The 16,749-nt window shown below is 45.2% G+C and overlaps 1 protein-coding gene across 3 annotated transcripts in view; it reads right to left on the reverse strand.

Moving 5' to 3' along the window:
* Positions 1-16,749, reverse strand: part of KIAA2012 (KIAA2012 ortholog) — a 127,662-nt gene that overhangs the window by 40,720 nt on the left and 70,193 nt on the right. For all 3 annotated transcript variants that reach the window (XM_043910384.1, XM_043910381.1, XM_043910380.1), the window contains 2 exons: positions 13,110-13,247; positions 4,269-4,341 (listed from right to left, as the gene is read on the reverse strand). In XM_043910384.1, coding sequence (XP_043766319.1) covers positions 4,269-4,341; positions 13,110-13,247 — 211 coding nt within the window. The remainder of the gene's footprint in view (positions 1-4,268; positions 4,342-13,109; positions 13,248-16,749) is intronic.

The raw sequence follows: 16,749 nt of genomic DNA on the forward strand, positions 1-16,749 counted from the left end.
AGCCAGCTCTGACCAGGCAGACAGGGGTGACAGCGAATGGAGTGCTAGAGAGATGAGAAGAGAGAGCCTGGGTCCTGGATCGCACTGTGGAGTGGAGATGTCCCACCCCCTGCCTGCCAGCTCGGACCCTGCCCTGAGAGAGAAATAAACCTCCCCTCTTGTTTGAAGTCACTTTATCTTCGTCTTTGTTAGAACCAACATCCTAACTACTGCACGTCTGTCTCTTCTGTGACAGAGCAATGATGCTCTGAGCCTTTTTTCCTGGTAGAATAGAAATGGTTGGTCTCTAAGGCTTTCTGCCAGATCTGCCTTTTGTCTCCCACCCTGTATTGTTTCAGGCTAGTCACTGGGGACCCCTGCACGGGTTCCCAGATCTGTCAAAGCTCCTGAGACTATTTTAAGGTCTGCCACATTCCGAGGGGTTCTGTCACTACTGCAACATGACCTCATTCAGACTGGGTCTGCTACCTGGCCCTGGACCTCAGCAGAAGAAGGACTCTCACAGAGGACTCAGTCAGTCCCTGAGAGTCAGCAACCCCAGCCTGCCTCCCTGCAAATGAGACAGATTTGGAAAGTAAATCATTATGTTACATCATGTTAAACCGAGAACAAGTCTTTCCTGATAGGGCTACTAAAATAAGGTATTTAAGAAGTAGACTAGTATCTAACCTTCAGTGAGTACTACTCTCTGTGTGCGGGCATTCTTGCAAGCACACTATGTGTATTAACTCCTGTATGTTACAACCACCCCTCAAAAGAAGTACTATTAGTACCCCCATTTTACAAATGAAGAGAAAAGATACCCAGAGAAGTTCAGTAACTTACTCAAGGCTGCACAGTTAGTAAGTGGTGGAACCAGGATTTGAACCCAGGGACTCAGATTTGATAATTGGTGCTCTTTTTTCTTTTGGCTGTACTGTGAGACTTGCAGGATCCTAGTTCCCTGACCAGGCCCATGGCCCACAGCCCACGGTTCCAACCGCTGGACCACCAGGGAATTCCCAACAGATGCTCTTGACCACTGTGATGCTGCCTAAACAGAGCCCTCCAATGTTCATACTCCCATTATGTCCAAAAGAACAGATTAAACTGAGTCATTGTCAATTTCAGAGAGAGAAATCCTTGAAGCAAGGCCCAAGATTGTAGTTCTCAAAGTGTGGGCCCTGGACCACTAGGCTCGAACTCACTGAGGAACTTAATAAAATTGTAAATGCTATGACCTCAGCCCAGATCTAGTGAGTCAGAAACTCTGGAGGTCCAGACATCTTTATTTTTACAAGTCTTCCAGGTGGTTCTGAGGCACACTGAAATTTGAGAGCAGTTGGCCTAGGAAATAAACAAGAATTGAGAGAAGAATGGAAATTTTGGACTTCCCTGGTGGTCCAGTGGATCAGATACTTCCTGCCTATGCAGGGGACACAGGTTCAATCCCTGGTCTGGGAAGATTCCACATGCAGAGGAGCGACTAAGCCCATGCACCACAACCTCTGAGCCCACGTTCTGCAATTCCTGAAGCCTGTATGCTCTAGGGCCCCAAAGTCACAACTGTTGCGTCCCTGTGCTACAACTACTGAAGGTCTTGCTTTGCTACAAGAGCAGCCACCGCAATGAGAAGCCTGTGCACCGTAACTAGAGAAAGTCCACGCACAGGGGTGAAGACTCAGTGCAGCCAAAAAGAAAAAAAAAAGAATGGAAGTTTTATTCCTTCCTTGGACTTTGGGGGTGAGAAAGAGAGGTAGAAAGAAACATTCCCTATTTAAAATAAGAGCTGTTTCCCAAGCCATCTCTGATTTGGGGGTTGCTGATTTGACCTGTCTTGTGAAAACTTGCATGCTGTGTTCTCAGCAAGTCCAAGACTCAGGGTATTCTCACTGGATGTGGCCCTGGCTCATTGCTTATAGTTAATCTTGCAGCTCACTACTTAATTTAGAGGAGAAAAAAATCCTGACAATTGTTGTAAGACCTATGAGGGGAAAACTGATCCTTAAATAGTTAAAAAAAAAATCCCTTGGCACTCCCTCCTTTTTTTCCCTTCAAAGATTTGAAATCCTTTTTGAACATTAGCATTTATCATTCGGGACAGGCAAATGCTTTCTTTAATTTTCTGTGGTGATATTTCACTGGGTTAAAGACTGTCTGGGTAACCTTTATAGAACTCAACCGGGGCCTGTCCCTCCCAGGAAATCTGTTTTGACTGACTTGGTCATTGCTTAGATTTGGCCATGTTCTGCGCTGCATAAAACCTTCACTGCACTTGGCCAAGACTTTGGAGCCTCATCAGTGTTCACAATCTGGATATTCAATTTACGATATGGAAGATCTGAAGACCGGAACACATTTCCCTGGCTATTGTTACTCAGCTTTTAAAACGGAGGTGGCAGGAGACATAGGTCAGCAGAAACCTTGCTTAAAAGTTTGAACACAGGGATCCGGCTACTGTAATATTTTATTGTCTGATATTCAGAAGCAATGAAAATTTTAAAAATGAGTATGAAAATTATAATGAATAGTAAATTTAATTTTGGGAGGGGAGTGTCATTTGAAAAAAAATAGTAAAAGATATAAACTAGAAAAAGATCAAGTTAGGGTGCAACCCTCAAATCCACGACTCGCACTTTTATCTCCAGTGAGCTCTATGGTCTCTCTCACCCTGTGGGGGTCCAGACAGGATAGAAAGAATCCTGCTGTCATTTCACAGACTGGTAAATGTGGCTGTGAGAGGGTACATGCTTATTCATTGAGATATCCAAGTTGAGAGTCATATTCATTAAAGGGCTATGGTACATGAATTACTTCATTTATCCCTCATGCAAACTTACGACGGCAGGGCAGTACGGTTGTTTTTTTTTTTTCCCCTGACGATTTTCCGGTCAAGCCATGCAGCATGTGGGATCTTAGATCCCAGACCAGAGATCAAACCCGCGCCCCCTGCAGTGGGAGCTGGGAGTCTTAACCACTGGACCTCCAGGGAAGTCCAAGCGCAGTCCTGTTTTCAGATGAAAACAGGATACTGAGGATACTGAGGTGGGGAGGTCAGGGCAGAAGTAGCCCATCTCCAGAGCCCAGGCTCTCCACTCATCTGCTCAGATCTGCTGCTGACCGGCTATCCAGAGAACCTTATGCGACTTACAGAAAGGTGTCTCGGGAGAAGGACCACGTAGGGGAAGGAGCCTCCTCTGGGTAGATGCACCCAGGGGTGGAGCGCCTGGGACCAGGGCACAGGCGGGATTTCAGCCCCCTCTGGCTCCCTCTAGGGATTCCTTGGAATCCCTAGGAATCTAGGGATTCCTCTAGGCTCAGACGGTAAAGCGTCTGCCCGCAATGAGGGAGACCCGGGTTTGATCCCTGAGTTGGGAAGATCCCCTGGAGAAGGAAATGGCAACCCACTCCAGTATTCTTGCCTAGAAAATTCCATGGATGGGGGAGCCTGGTGGGCTACAGTCTGTGGGGTCGCAAAGAGTCGGACACGACTGAGCGACTTCCCTTTCACCTTCTGGCTCCCTCTGCTGGACGCTTTTATACAGCAATCCACAAAAAGCAATTCTGTCTGGCGGACCCTGCATCCACTCTTCGAGAATGCAAGTGTTTCTCACACATCTGTTTACACTCCTGAGAGAAGCAATGAGGATAAAGACCACCTCTGTGGACCTGGGCCTAGCTAACTGAAGCATCCTGTAGCAAGCCCAGGTGCTCCCCCCTAGGGAAGAGCTTCGAGTTCAGGGTATCAGAATATGAGCTATGCCCCAAATCCTAGCTCTGGGCCCAATCTTTCCCAGAGTCATCATCATTATCAAATGCAGCATCGTTCTTGGAGGAAGTCACATTCAAACAGCTCTGGTCACCCAAAGTTCTGGGTGTCAGGGGCTGGGTCTCCAAAGATGCTGGTCTCCCTTTGTTGTAAGGTCGTCCCTCCAGACGGGGAATCTCAGGTCCCTCACCTGCACACCCAAGTGCTGGGGAAAGCAGGAGAAGCAGAGACAGATGTGCATGTGGGGTCTTTTTGTAATGCCCCAAAGTCTCCACTGCCTTCCATCAATCTGTAGGCACTGGCAGGAAATAAGTCTCTCAAGTCCATGGACATAAAAGCATGTTATTATCAGTTGGCTTTTGATGCATTAAGAGTGCATCAGAGTCTATACCCTGACTTCCAACCCATGACCTGACAGGAAATGGAATGGTCTTTCCTCATTAACATCTTTGAACAATGCACAGTTCATCCCACAATTCTCGTAATCAGATATGATAAAACCCAACCCAACTGTCTCTACCTTGAGCGTCTGGATGATTTTCTCTGAGGAGTTCTCCAGCCTCTTCATGATCATCCATCTCTTCTCCACTTGCCTGTTAGTTAACAACAACGAAAGATACATAAGACACAATAAATGCAAGCACTCCTAGGGTCCATGCCCTTTGCTACAAGGGAATCCAGTTTTCTTGGTGGTCTCTTCTCCTCCTTTGTCAGTTTATTTTAACTTAAGTGTCCAAGAAGTCTGCTGCCAGGGTGAATGGCCCTGAAGAGCCAGGTGGGCTTAGCAGTGACCTTGACCACTGTCTTCATCTGTCATTCTTTGGGGAAGGCTTGTCTACCTGTCCAAGCTGTGCGCCATGCCTGGCACACTTGGGGAAAAGAATGTCGCTGGTAAAGATCGACTTACAGAAGGCAGCGAGGTACCTGCAGGGACTCGAGGGAGTTCCAGTGTGACGCTGCAGAGATGGGGCAAAGCGGAAAGGTTGGGGAGAAGTCAGACCCTCAGTACCTTGGTCTTTATCTTAAAAACAGACGGAAGGACTGAGGGATTGAAGTGGGGGAGCAAAAGGGTCAGGCTTGCAGGGTTTCCAGGACTGGATTTCTTATCACATGAAACCCTTTCTTCTTTCTCTGAGTGATACAAGCTGCTTGCAATCCCACTACCCAGAAATCTCTATAATGATGGTGCTCCACACTGGCTGCATCTTAGAATTATCTGTGGAACTTACAAAAAAAAATATTCCTAGGTGGTGGTTGTTCAGTCTCCAAGTCGTGTCTGACTCTGCAACCCCATGGACTGCAACACGCCAGGCTTCCCTGTCCCTCACCATCTCCGGGAGTTTGCCCAAGTTCATGTCTATTGAGTTGGTGATGCCATCCAACCATCTCATCCTCTGTCGTCCCCTTCTCCTCCTGCCTTTAAACTGTCCCAGCATCAGGGTCTTTTCTAATGAGTTGGCTCTCCCCAGCAGGTGGCCAAAGTATTGGAGTTTCAGCTTCGGCATCAGTCCTTCCAATGAATATTCAGGACTCATTTCCTTTAGGATTGAAGATTCCTAGGCCCTAACCTCAAACGTTAAAATCAGACTTTCTGGAGCTGGGGCATCTTTAAGGCTTCTTGGGTGATTCCAATATGCAGCCAGGATTGAGAACCATTCTCTAGAGGGCAGGAAGAGCAGTTCTTGAGTTGCCAAGCAAATGTGGCAGATAGAGTCAGTGACTCAAATAAAGCCCCCAGTGTTCTGTAAGGCCAGCTCTTGGCCTCTGTCACCTGAATCTGCTTAATACACAGCTTCACTTCAGCCATAGGGAAGGAATCTGAAGGCCCTAGAAGCCTCCCCCCGGGGTTCAAGTTCCTCACCCTTTAGCTGACAGTCAGTTTTCCACTTTATCCTCAAATACCCAAGCTGCTTTGAGAAGAGACGATTATCTGCTAATTTGTTTTGACATCCTCTGCTTGCTTGGTGGCTTTTTACCCTGTGTTTGTGGCTGCTAAGATATTCTGACTAAGAAAACCTACAGCAGGTAAGTAACTTTCCTTCTTTTGCATGTGTCCTTTTGGAGACAAAGCAGATTTGGCCTGATGCAGTTAAAAAAGAAAAAAAATGCATCCCTGAATAAATGGAAAGGTTTTTTTTTTTAAAAAAAAAAAAACGATTACAGGAACCTGCCTCAGTCTTGTAAACTGATAAGTTAGAAGACTAGAAAAGAGATAAATTTTAAAAAATCCTGTTTATAAATCCTTTTAGTCTAACAGGAAATTGGATTAAGAGGGAAAAACAAGCTTCCTCTTTTGGAAGAATTTCAAAGCCCAGAAGAGTAAACCTTCAGTCTTAACAGCAAGCAGCTATGAGCTTTCAGGGGCAAGAAATACTCTTCTCCTTTCACATATGGAGAGGTGGAGACAGAATTGGGGATTTGAAAAGAATTTTCTGATGAGTCCCTGTTAGAAAAATAAATAGTTTTAATTCGAAATTCTTGGGGATTCCCTGGTGGTCCAGTGGTTAGGACTTCCTGTTTCTACTCTCAAGAGTGTGGGCTCAATCCTTGGTCTGGGAAGTAAGACCCCTCAAGTCATGTGGTGTGGCCTTAAGAAAAAAATTCTGCCTGTTGCTTAGAAAGGTGTCAAAAACCTATCATTTTTTATATATATGTACACACATGTGAAAAGACACATCTGAGGTCATTCATTACAGCATATTGGAAACAACTTACATGTCTCATCAATTGGGGATATATTAAGTAAATCATGGTCATTTACACAATGGAATACAATGCAACCAATAAAAAGCATCTCTTAATGAATTGAAGTAGAACTCCAAGATATATTAAGTAAAAAAAAAAAAGTAAGACTGTAAGCAATGTGTATAATACATAATCTGCTAAGTCACTTCAGTAGTGACCGACTCTTTGTGATCCTATGGATCAGGCTCCTCTGTCCATGGGATTCTCCTGACAAGAATACTGGAGTGGGTTGCCATTTCCTCCTCCAGTATAATATGTGAAAACATATATAAAATATGTCTCTACCCCAGGAAGGGTACACAGAAAACTAGCCAATAGTGGTGTCCGATGGGGAGGAAGCCCAGCTGGGAGACATACCCTTTTATAATTAAATATTTTAAACCTCCTGAATATATTTTGAATTCAAGATTTGAACTGAAAAAACTAAAACTAAATAAAATGCTGTCGCTTTTAATGAGTTAACAAAGGCAATGATCGAAACACAGGCAATAATGCTCGGTAAGTGAGCCAAACAAATCAGAGGACAGAAAATTCAGATCCCAGCTCGGTTATTCTGGCCAAGTCGTTCGCTCTTCATCTGTTCATCCAGCTTACGACTATATATTGAGTGTCTGTTGTGTGCAAGGGGCTGTGCTGGGCATTGGGGGCACGGAGCTGAAAAATCTGTGAGAAGCTCAGTAACTTGTTTCTCAGTAGAGAAACAAGAAATCTCACCGTTGCCAGGCAGTGTGATAAATGTAGTGATATGACAGGTTTCTGCAGGACCTCAGGGGAGGTGAAGCTAAATTAGGCTGGGGAGGTTTGTTTACCAGTGGACGTGGTGCTAAGTCCTGCGGGGAAGGGGAGGCGGGCAGTTCCTGCAGAGCAAGGAGGCTGTGCTGGCGCCGGCCGGGACTGTCGGCGTGGTTTCAGGGCCCAGACAGTGGGGACCAGACTCTGGCCAGCCAGATCTTGCATATTGCAGTCTGGAGTTTTTTTTTTTTTAAATTTCGTTTGCTCTATTTTTCTATTTATAAAAGAAATACATTTTTTGATGCCAGGATTTAACCGGAAGGCCAATGGGGACGTGGTAGGAAATTTCAAGCAAACCAGTGGCATGACTGAGCTGTATTTAGAAAGAGAGCTGGCAACAGCGTGGTATTCTAGGGCTGGGGAGGGGTGCGGGTGAGTGGGGATGGCAACAAACACTTGGTAAACACAAACTGCAGCGCTAAAACCAGACAAGAGAGACAGTTGCCCGAGGGGTTGGGGTGCAGGCCCTGGACTCAGACCTTGTGCACTGAAGCTCGGATCCTACATCTCAGGCCTTACAGACCATGTGGGGTGCTTACTTTCTGAGCCTCAGTTTCTGCAACAGGCAGGGGCTGGGCCAGGTGTCCTGAAGGTCCCAGCTGTTCTTGGAGAACCTTCCACTGGCCCCGCCCTCTCCCCTCACACCCAGCCCCCTATCTGAGCATGGTACTTCTAGGCCCATGGCAGGCTTCAGGAGAGAAATGCAGGGTGGATGGGGGAGCGGGAGCCAGAGGTGGGGCTCCAGTTGGCTTCGTGCTGTATGACCGATCACAGCCTCTCCATCTGTGAAATGGGAGTGATGATACATTTTGTAGAGAGTTCTTGAAAAGTTAAATTAGGAAAATATATTTGGAAATTCTTTGTAACATATCATTTAACACATGCATCTACATGACCAATTTCAATGCCTCATTGATGCTGGAAGGAAATCAAGGTCTCATTTGTGAGTTTCAACTGCAAGGTCGTACAACTTTTCTCATGCATTAAAAAGATCTCACATTCATTCTTCAATAAAGCAAATGGATTTATGAAAATCATAAGGTATCTTGCATTATTAAGATGAAAGTATTAAATCTCTGTTCCTCTTCCAGGTACTGAAAGCCTGAACAAAGATATACAATTAAATTCTTCTCAGGAACAGCACAGATAAACCTCATCAATAACAGGAATTGTGGGTTTAGTGGCTTTGAAAACTAGCTTCCTCTCCCGCCAGTTACATCACCCTTTGGTTCGCTCATCTCAGCAGTCCTCAGTTTCCTCATCTGCACAATGGTGAACTACACACTTCCCAGGAAGTGGGTGGGGGAAATTAAATAAAGTTTAATATGTGGGAGGCCTGCTCTTAGCAGGGATCAGTGAATATTTCTTTCTTTTTCCTTTGTGAATCAAAACCTTTATAGATGTGAACACTCTTTGAAAATTATTATTTCATCTAATTCTCGCCTGACCATTGAGAGGTAGGTAGGGAGGTTCCAGTATTATTATTTCCATGTTACTGAAGAGGCAGCTGAAGAGGAGTCTCACAAGCGTGACAAGGTTGCTCAGAGTCCGAGAACACCCAGGGCTTCCCAACCCCTGGTCAGATGCTTTAATATTGATGAGTCCACTTCTTTTTTTGGGGGAACTGTCACAGACTCAGTGCCCTGAATATTCTTGCTGGCAAAATTATTTTCAAGTGTCCTGCGGTCACTGCATCTGGAAAGCAGCTCGGGATTCCCCTGCAATTTGCAGGTTTCAGTGACTCTGGGCACCAGAATTTCCCTCCTCAGGGGCCCACTCCACCTCTGGACAACGTCTCGAGCCCAGCATTGTTTTGCTGTCACTTCTGCTTACTGAAATCCATGTTGTCTCTTCCCCACATGACCACAGGGTTCAGGGTGGTGACAGCCAGACTCTTCTTGGCGGGATGTACCCACACCTGCCTGCATAAGTAACACCCAAGTAACACCTGACTCCCAACTGGGGACAGGGGACAACTCAGGGTACCCCATTTCAGGCAGGTCCCTCTGTCGGGATTCAAGGGCGCCAAGCAATGACTGCCTGTATGATGGCTCTGAGGCGGAGGCTTATTTCTCATTCTTCATATCTTCTGGGCATGACATACATACCCTTTGACGTCAGTGTCGAATATAAGCATATTCAATCCTGTGTCTAGCATTAATTGGCATTATTGCTATTTTCTTCCCCACTGCCATGACCTAACCCTGATAATTTATTAAAATTCCCAGAAAAAAAAACTCTATCTTAATTTATTCATCAATTACCATTTCTTTTACAAAAATAGACTTAAAAAGAAAAAACATGGGCCAATTTTTATGTGAACCCAGATGTACTCTGGATTGATCATGTTTCCCCAAATCTAAGCCTGATACAGATTATCCTATAAAATGGGCTGGCAGCATTGCCTTCAGTGTTATAAAGAGGTTCTTGAATCTGAGGAGGATTCCATGTGTAATAGATGAAGGAGTCTCTCCTGTAGCAACCTGGGCCGACCTCTGCACAAAACTGCGCTGATACTATCCACGTCTTTGTTTATCTTCCTCTTAGACTGTAGACTCCTTGGAAGGCCGGGGATGGCGATGATTCATCTCGGCACTCTCAGTGCATAACGGTGTCTGATACACAGCGGATGCTCAATGTATCTTGTCTGAAGGGAAATGAGAGCTCATGTGGAGAGAAAGCTTTATGCTGACTCCACAGAACGCAGGAGAAACCGAGGGGAATGGCAGAGTCCCACAGAATCAGAAAATCTTCCTGCAAAAGACTGGATGAGTGCTTAGGGATGGAATTTTCTAGAAGGTGCTGTGTGGTATGCTTATCTAATTTGGTAGGCGCTGATTTTGATTGGATAGGACTCAGCTGAGGTCTGCAGGGAAGTTTTATAGCAAAGTGGTCAAAAACATGGGTCCCAGCATTTCCCTGGTGGTCCAGTAGTGAAGACCACACTTCCACTGCAGGGGGGACTAGCTTCTTCGTGACATGTGGTGTGCCCAAGAAAAAAACAAACAAAACATGGACTCCAGAGCAGGGCTGCCTGACCAACTGTATGACATCTGAGAAGTCACTTCACCTCTCAAGACCTTACTTTTCTCATCTGTAAAATGGGATAATGCTACCTAGTTCTTAGATTCGCTTTGTGAGTTAAATGAGTTCTTGCGTGTAAAACTTCTAACAGAGCCTAGCACAGAACAATTGTTCATTCATGTTAGCAATTGTGATTATTTATATCCCTTTCCATTTCCCTTTTCTGCTCCAATACTTTTATTTCTTACCCTCATTCCCCTGAAATGTGCACTGTTCCCTACATGCACCAGCCAAAAATGAATGAAATGCCCTGAGACTAGGCAGGAAGTGCAGAAATGAAAAGTATAGACTGAGTTGAACAGCCTGTGTGCCTTTCTTGATTTGAGCTCTCCATCCTTTGATGTACAATCCTGAGATTTGAGTCTTTCTACAAGGCAGCCCCTAAGAGTCTGGCAGCTGCCACATCAACAAGCAGAAGGTCTATCTAGGGAGAGCTGTTAACACTGAACATTTGCAAGAAAAGATGTAGTATTAGGGGCAAGGACTGGTTTGGGAGTCAGAAAGTCTGGAGTGTGCCCATCAGTCTCATGCAGAAGCAGACTGAGTTATAATTTCTATGAGTCTTGAAAAGGATAGACTAGAAAGTGGGCCTTGGGGATGACAGTGCCTTTCCTTCTATAATATGGTGCCAAAATTGCTGAATGAAAAAGTGTAACAGGAAAGCACTGTGGACACTAAATACACAGAAAAAAAACGGTAAAATCCCTCACTTGCAGCTTCTAGAGGCTCCGTAAATATGTTCTTGTCTTATTTACATAGAAGTTATTAATTTACCACATACGTTGCCTGGACAAGGATTTATCTGCTTTGTTGATGTATCTCAAAGGCCCAGAAAGTGCCAGACACACAGTAGGTAGTGGATGCTCATTATGAGTTGAATGAATGAATAGGGCTAATGGCGATATCTCATCCCAGGAAGCATCAACCGTAATTCTTCAAGCCCAAAGGGAAGAACTAAAGTGTTGCTAAGGAAAAGAAAAGCATAGTTTCATTAATATAAGTGTTTGGGGATGAATTGTGTTTCTCTGAAATTTGCATGTTGAAGTCCACCCTCAGTACTCTAGAATGTGACTGTGTTTGGAGATAGGATATTTAAAGAAGTAAAATGAAGTTGTTTGGGTGGGCCATAAGCCAATATGATTGGTGTCTTTAAACAAGAGGAGATTAGGACACTGACATGTATAGAGGAAAGATCACGTAAAGACACATAGAGAAGATGGCTATCTACCTATGAGCAATGAGAAGACCTCAGAATAAATCAACTCTGCTGACACCTTGAGCTTGGACTTTTGGCCTCCAGGATTGTGAGAAAATAAATTTCTGTTGTTTAAACCACTCAGACTGTGGTACATTGTTTTGGTGGCATACAATGAGTAATGAATCAAAGTAATTATTTTGAATACTTCTAGGAAAATCTTTAGTTTTGCTTCCCAGAACCATTCTCTTCTTCTACTTTTAAGTTTTCCTTTTGGAAACACTCCTCTCCTCCCCACTCTGAGTTCCTGTGGCTCTGGGCTGGGGAAATCAGTGTCTTCCGTTCCTCTGGCCGTGGTGGTTCATTGTACATGGCCACGTGACTCAAGCTGGGCCAGTGGTTTAGAAAACAGAAGTTTGTGGCTGTCCTGAAACCATGGGGAAAGAATCTATCTAAGAGGAAACAGGAAAGAAGAGCCCAGCCATGGAGAGACACAGATCTGGGGCAAATGCGTGACTCTGAATCAAAGCCCCACCTGGCAGAGCTGGGACTGGGACCACTCAGAGCAGCTGGAACCTAAGAACTCTGGACCAGTGAGGTTAGGAGGGTGACCCACATGAATTTGGAAGTCCCTGCCAGTCTACAGCACTGGAAAGCGCTCCCATCATGAGCCCCATGAGTGTTTGACGTCGTCACCTTTGTTTCTATCCTTCTTAGTCACCACTTCTTATCAAGGACCTGGGATCTTGTGTTTCAGGGTAGTATGAAGGATCTGAGATCCTTCCATGCCAAGACTTGCTTTGTTCCTGATCAATTTCTTTCACTCCAAGGTCATTTGTTTCTTGTTCATTCGCCTCTGAGGGGGGCAAATCATGGGGAGAAAGAGGCTCTTAAGCCAGAGGATTGTGGGATGAAAAGGGGACCCACTTTTGGGGCATTTAGGAAGCATCTTCCATGAGCCAGTTGCCTCCATGCCCAGATGCCAGGGCAGGGGGGCAGATTGCAGAGATGGACAAGTGCCATCCCCACCACAGGAACTCTCAGTACCCTTAGCTGAATTGAAGCTGAACTTGGGAAAGTAATGAACTCCTAGCGAGTGGAAAACAGGGTCAGACATCCAGAAGAGGATTGGCAGTTGCCTTCTAAATAGTTAACTCAAGAGTTAGCCTTCTCTGTGGTAGGATTATCAGCTCTACCCACTTAGCGGGGTAAAACAGTAACAATTACTTTAATGACTGTCAAGATAAAATGAGTTATATTTACCTGTTTTATGAGTGGTTCAAGGTTATCCTTTCTCCTCTCTTCCCTGTCCTCCACCAAGCAAACCAGACACCCAACTGATTTGTCCCCGATGGCTGCCTGTGATTACTGTCCTAATTTGTTCTATCTTTCTCTGCTACAAACTGCCTATTTTCTGTCCCTTATGATAAAGCAGGAACTCTGAGGGACTTCTGAAGCTGTTTTTTTGTACCATGCAGAAGCGTATTAACTGGAATTCCTGTGTGTGTGTCTATAAAACCCCTCGTCTTCTCAGTGTGAGATCACCTTCAGGAACGGCGTCATGTCGAGGTGCAGCTTGCGCGTGTAAAATTCTTTTCTGTTTGAACATATCAGCCCTTTATTTATACAACTTTGAGGCTCTCCTGTCTTCTGAGCTGCTGCCTCCAAGGACTGCTGGGCTCCCTGTGAAGAGAAGCAGAAAGCCCAGTGTTCATAGGAATGATATACAGTACGACAAGAACTAGTCCGAATCCCCAAATATTTATAGAAAGCAATTCTTCATCGTTGGAACACTAACAGTAACACCTATTTTTACCAGGGAAGACACAGGGGAGGCATATGTGTGGAGGATACCTTGAGACTGGTTATGAATTCACACCTGGGGTCGGCATGATGGGGAAGTGGGAAAAGGCACTTCACTGTATTGCCGGGTAGCAGTCACTTTATATAATCCTCCCAACGGCTCTGTGAGGCAGGTATTGCTATCCCCATTTTGCAGATGAGGAACTAGAGGCTCTTGGAGGTTAAGTAACTTGCCCAAAGTCACACAGCAGGTAAAGGCAGAGCTGAAATCATGCACTGCCCCGAACTTTTTTTTTTTTCTGAACTCCTTTTTTTGATGAGATCTTTTTGCTACTTCTACAGTCCATGAACATTTATGAAATCTGCCTTGCAGCAAACACAGCTATATCAAGACTCCAGTTTATCTCCAAATTTAAAATATATTTGATGTGTTAGAAAGAGTGATTTGAACAAATCTAGCAGAGAGGGAAGGACGAATGGGCTGATGGAGGCGTCCAGGGGGCTTTTCTGATCTCCTGTGGCCACAACATGCAAATGTTGTCACCCCACAGAGTATATCCTGAACTTGCTTGCCAGTCCATGCTTTGTACTGCAACCTAGGTGCTTTTTCTGGATGCAAACTGGACCACATCATTCTTCTGCTTAAGACCTTCACAGGCCCTTCCCTTCAGGATGAAGGCCAACCCGCTGAAAAGGTTTACATGCCTCTTCTTGCCTGGCCCTGGACTATCTTTCCTGTCTCATTCAGTCATTCAGCAAATACTTATTGTGTGCTTGTTCTATGCCCAGGAGAGCAAGAAGCAGACAGAAGCTTCACTCTCAGGAAAACTGCACATGCATTCCACTGAGAGGGATGAAATAACAAGCAAATAGGTGGAACATCAGTTACATCTGAAGGTTACTCGTGATATGGAGAAAAATAAAGCAGAGAGGGGAGGGAGGAGCAGCTGGGGAAGGTGATGGAGGTTGCAATTTTAAGTAGTCAAGGACTGCCCCCTCCCCCAACCCCCACAACACCTACAAGAAAGCAGTGTTTGAGCAAAACTCTGAAGGAGGCGAGGGAAGTTTTGGTGGGGCTCTCCATGGGAAGCATTGACCTCACCGTGGGAAGAGCAAGTTCGGAGGCCTGCCATCAGCTCTGAGCTTTCAGTTCCGGGAGCAAGGCTGCCCTTGTGCACCCCCTCTCTGGGGACCACACCCCTCCCTCTTAACTCCTCCCTGTCCTTTGGGTCTGGCTCATCTATGCCTCCCGTGACATCTTGAAGGACACAGCTCTCCCCACCACTGCCAGGGAGATGCTCATGCACTTGCAGCCACCTTTTCCTCCCCACCAGACTGGAAGCCCCCCGAGGGCAGGAAACGACGGCTGTCCTGTTCCGAGGCAGCTGCCGTGCCCTGCACAGGGTCAGGAAATGAATACACATTTGCGCCATACTGGCCAAACCAAACAAATATCGTCTATTAGCACATACATGTGGAATCTAGAAAAATAGTACAGGAGAACATTTTTTGCAAAGCAGAAATAGAGACACAGACATAGAGAACAACCGTATAGACACCAAGGGAGGAGGGGGTGGTGGTGAGATAAATTGGGATATTAAGATTTATATATATATATATACATACATAAATACACTATATATAAAATACATACATAGGGTTTCCCTTGTGGCTCAGATGGTAAAGAATCCGCCTGCAATGTGGGAGACCTGGGTTCGATCCCTGGGTTGGGAAGATCCCCTGGAGAAGGGAAAGGCTACCCACTCCAGTATTCTGGCCTGGAGAATGCCATGGACTGTGTACGTGGGGTCGCAGAGAGTCGGACTCGACTGAGCGACTTTCATTTCACTTCATGTATAAAATAGGTAACTAATGAGAACCTACCACAGGGGGAGAAAAAGAAGGTACAATCTGTAGGACATAAATTAACCTTAAAATGCATCCCAATATACATTAGGTGCAAACAAATATGGTTTGATTCCACTCATACAAGGTACCTAGAATAGACAAATTCATTGAGTCAGAAAGTACATTGGTAGATGCCAGGGGCTGGGCGTAGGGGCGTGGGGTGGAGGATAGGGAGTTAGGGTTTAATGGGTCAGAGTTTCAGTTTAGGAGAGGTGAAAATTTTGGGAGATGGATGATGGTGAGACCTCCACAACAATGTGAAAGTTCTTAGTGCCACTGAACTGTACAGTTAAATACAGTTAAAATAAGTATATTTTATATTATGTGACTTTTACCACCATAAAAAGCATGGAAAAAAAAAGTAATGATAACATTGTGCACAAGCTACATGTTATGGCCCAACTTGGTTGGGGAGGGCAGGAGAGACATCCAGGAAGCACGTGCTGACCTCGAGGACTATCCACTGGCTTCCTCATTCCCAGAGGAATGTGACGTGTTATTTTTCAGGGCTGATTTCCTGGGGTCACATACATTAGTGTGCCATGAGATCACCCTGGGTGTGGATTTGATCATTTCCATATTTTCTAGGAGACTAACTCTCGGATGGCTGTCTCTCTGGGCATAGTTCTCCCTCCCATCACATTTGTATTACTTTTAAGTATTAATGATGAATTAACAGTCAGCGAATCCTCATAAGCAGCCATAATTCCGATGAACATCCACACCCTGTTCCTTTGTTTTGAAAGGAGGCTAGAGATAAAGATTTTTCTGGACAAATACATACCCATTTTTTTTTTGGTCATCTCAGTTACATATCTGATTAGCTTCTCCAAGTGAGACTTCCCCTCCCTGTTTCTAGATCAAATGAAAGCATTTGGTCCAAACGAGAATCAAACAAAGGATTTGAAGCTTTCTAAGACCCTGATGCTGGGAGGGGTTGGGGGCAGGAGGAGAAGGGGACGACAGAGAATGAGATGGCTGGATGGCATCACCGACTCGATGGACATGAGTTTGACTAAACTCTGGGAGTTGGTGATGGACAGGGAGGCCTGGCATGCTGCGATTCATGGGGTCGCAAAGAGTCAGACACGACTGAGCAACTGAACTGAACTGAACTGAACTTCCAAAACCACGCATGAGTCACTGGGTGGAATAATAGAAATCAGACAATACTGGTTTTGAGGGAAGTTTCTCCATGATATTCAAGAGAAGATTTTGTGTTAGGTTGGAGGACAAAAGACACAGCCAAGACTCGATCCAATGGCTGGAATTATTTTAACTCCTTATGTGGTGCTCAGATTAAAGAGCAGGGAGCTGAGAGACTTTGAGATGTCTCTCCAGATCACTTAGCCTATAAATCACTTGATAAAACAATTTTCTTGACTGTATGGCGCATCTCCCTAAGGTTCAGGGGCCATCAATTCTAGCTTGATGGAATGTTTCCAGTGAGACTCTACAGTCGCTGGAATGTGCA

Source organism: Cervus elaphus, chromosome 8 (genome assembly GCF_910594005.1).
Source record: "Cervus elaphus chromosome 8, mCerEla1.1, whole genome shotgun sequence".
Lineage (NCBI taxonomy): Eukaryota > Metazoa > Chordata > Mammalia > Artiodactyla > Cervidae > Cervus > Cervus elaphus.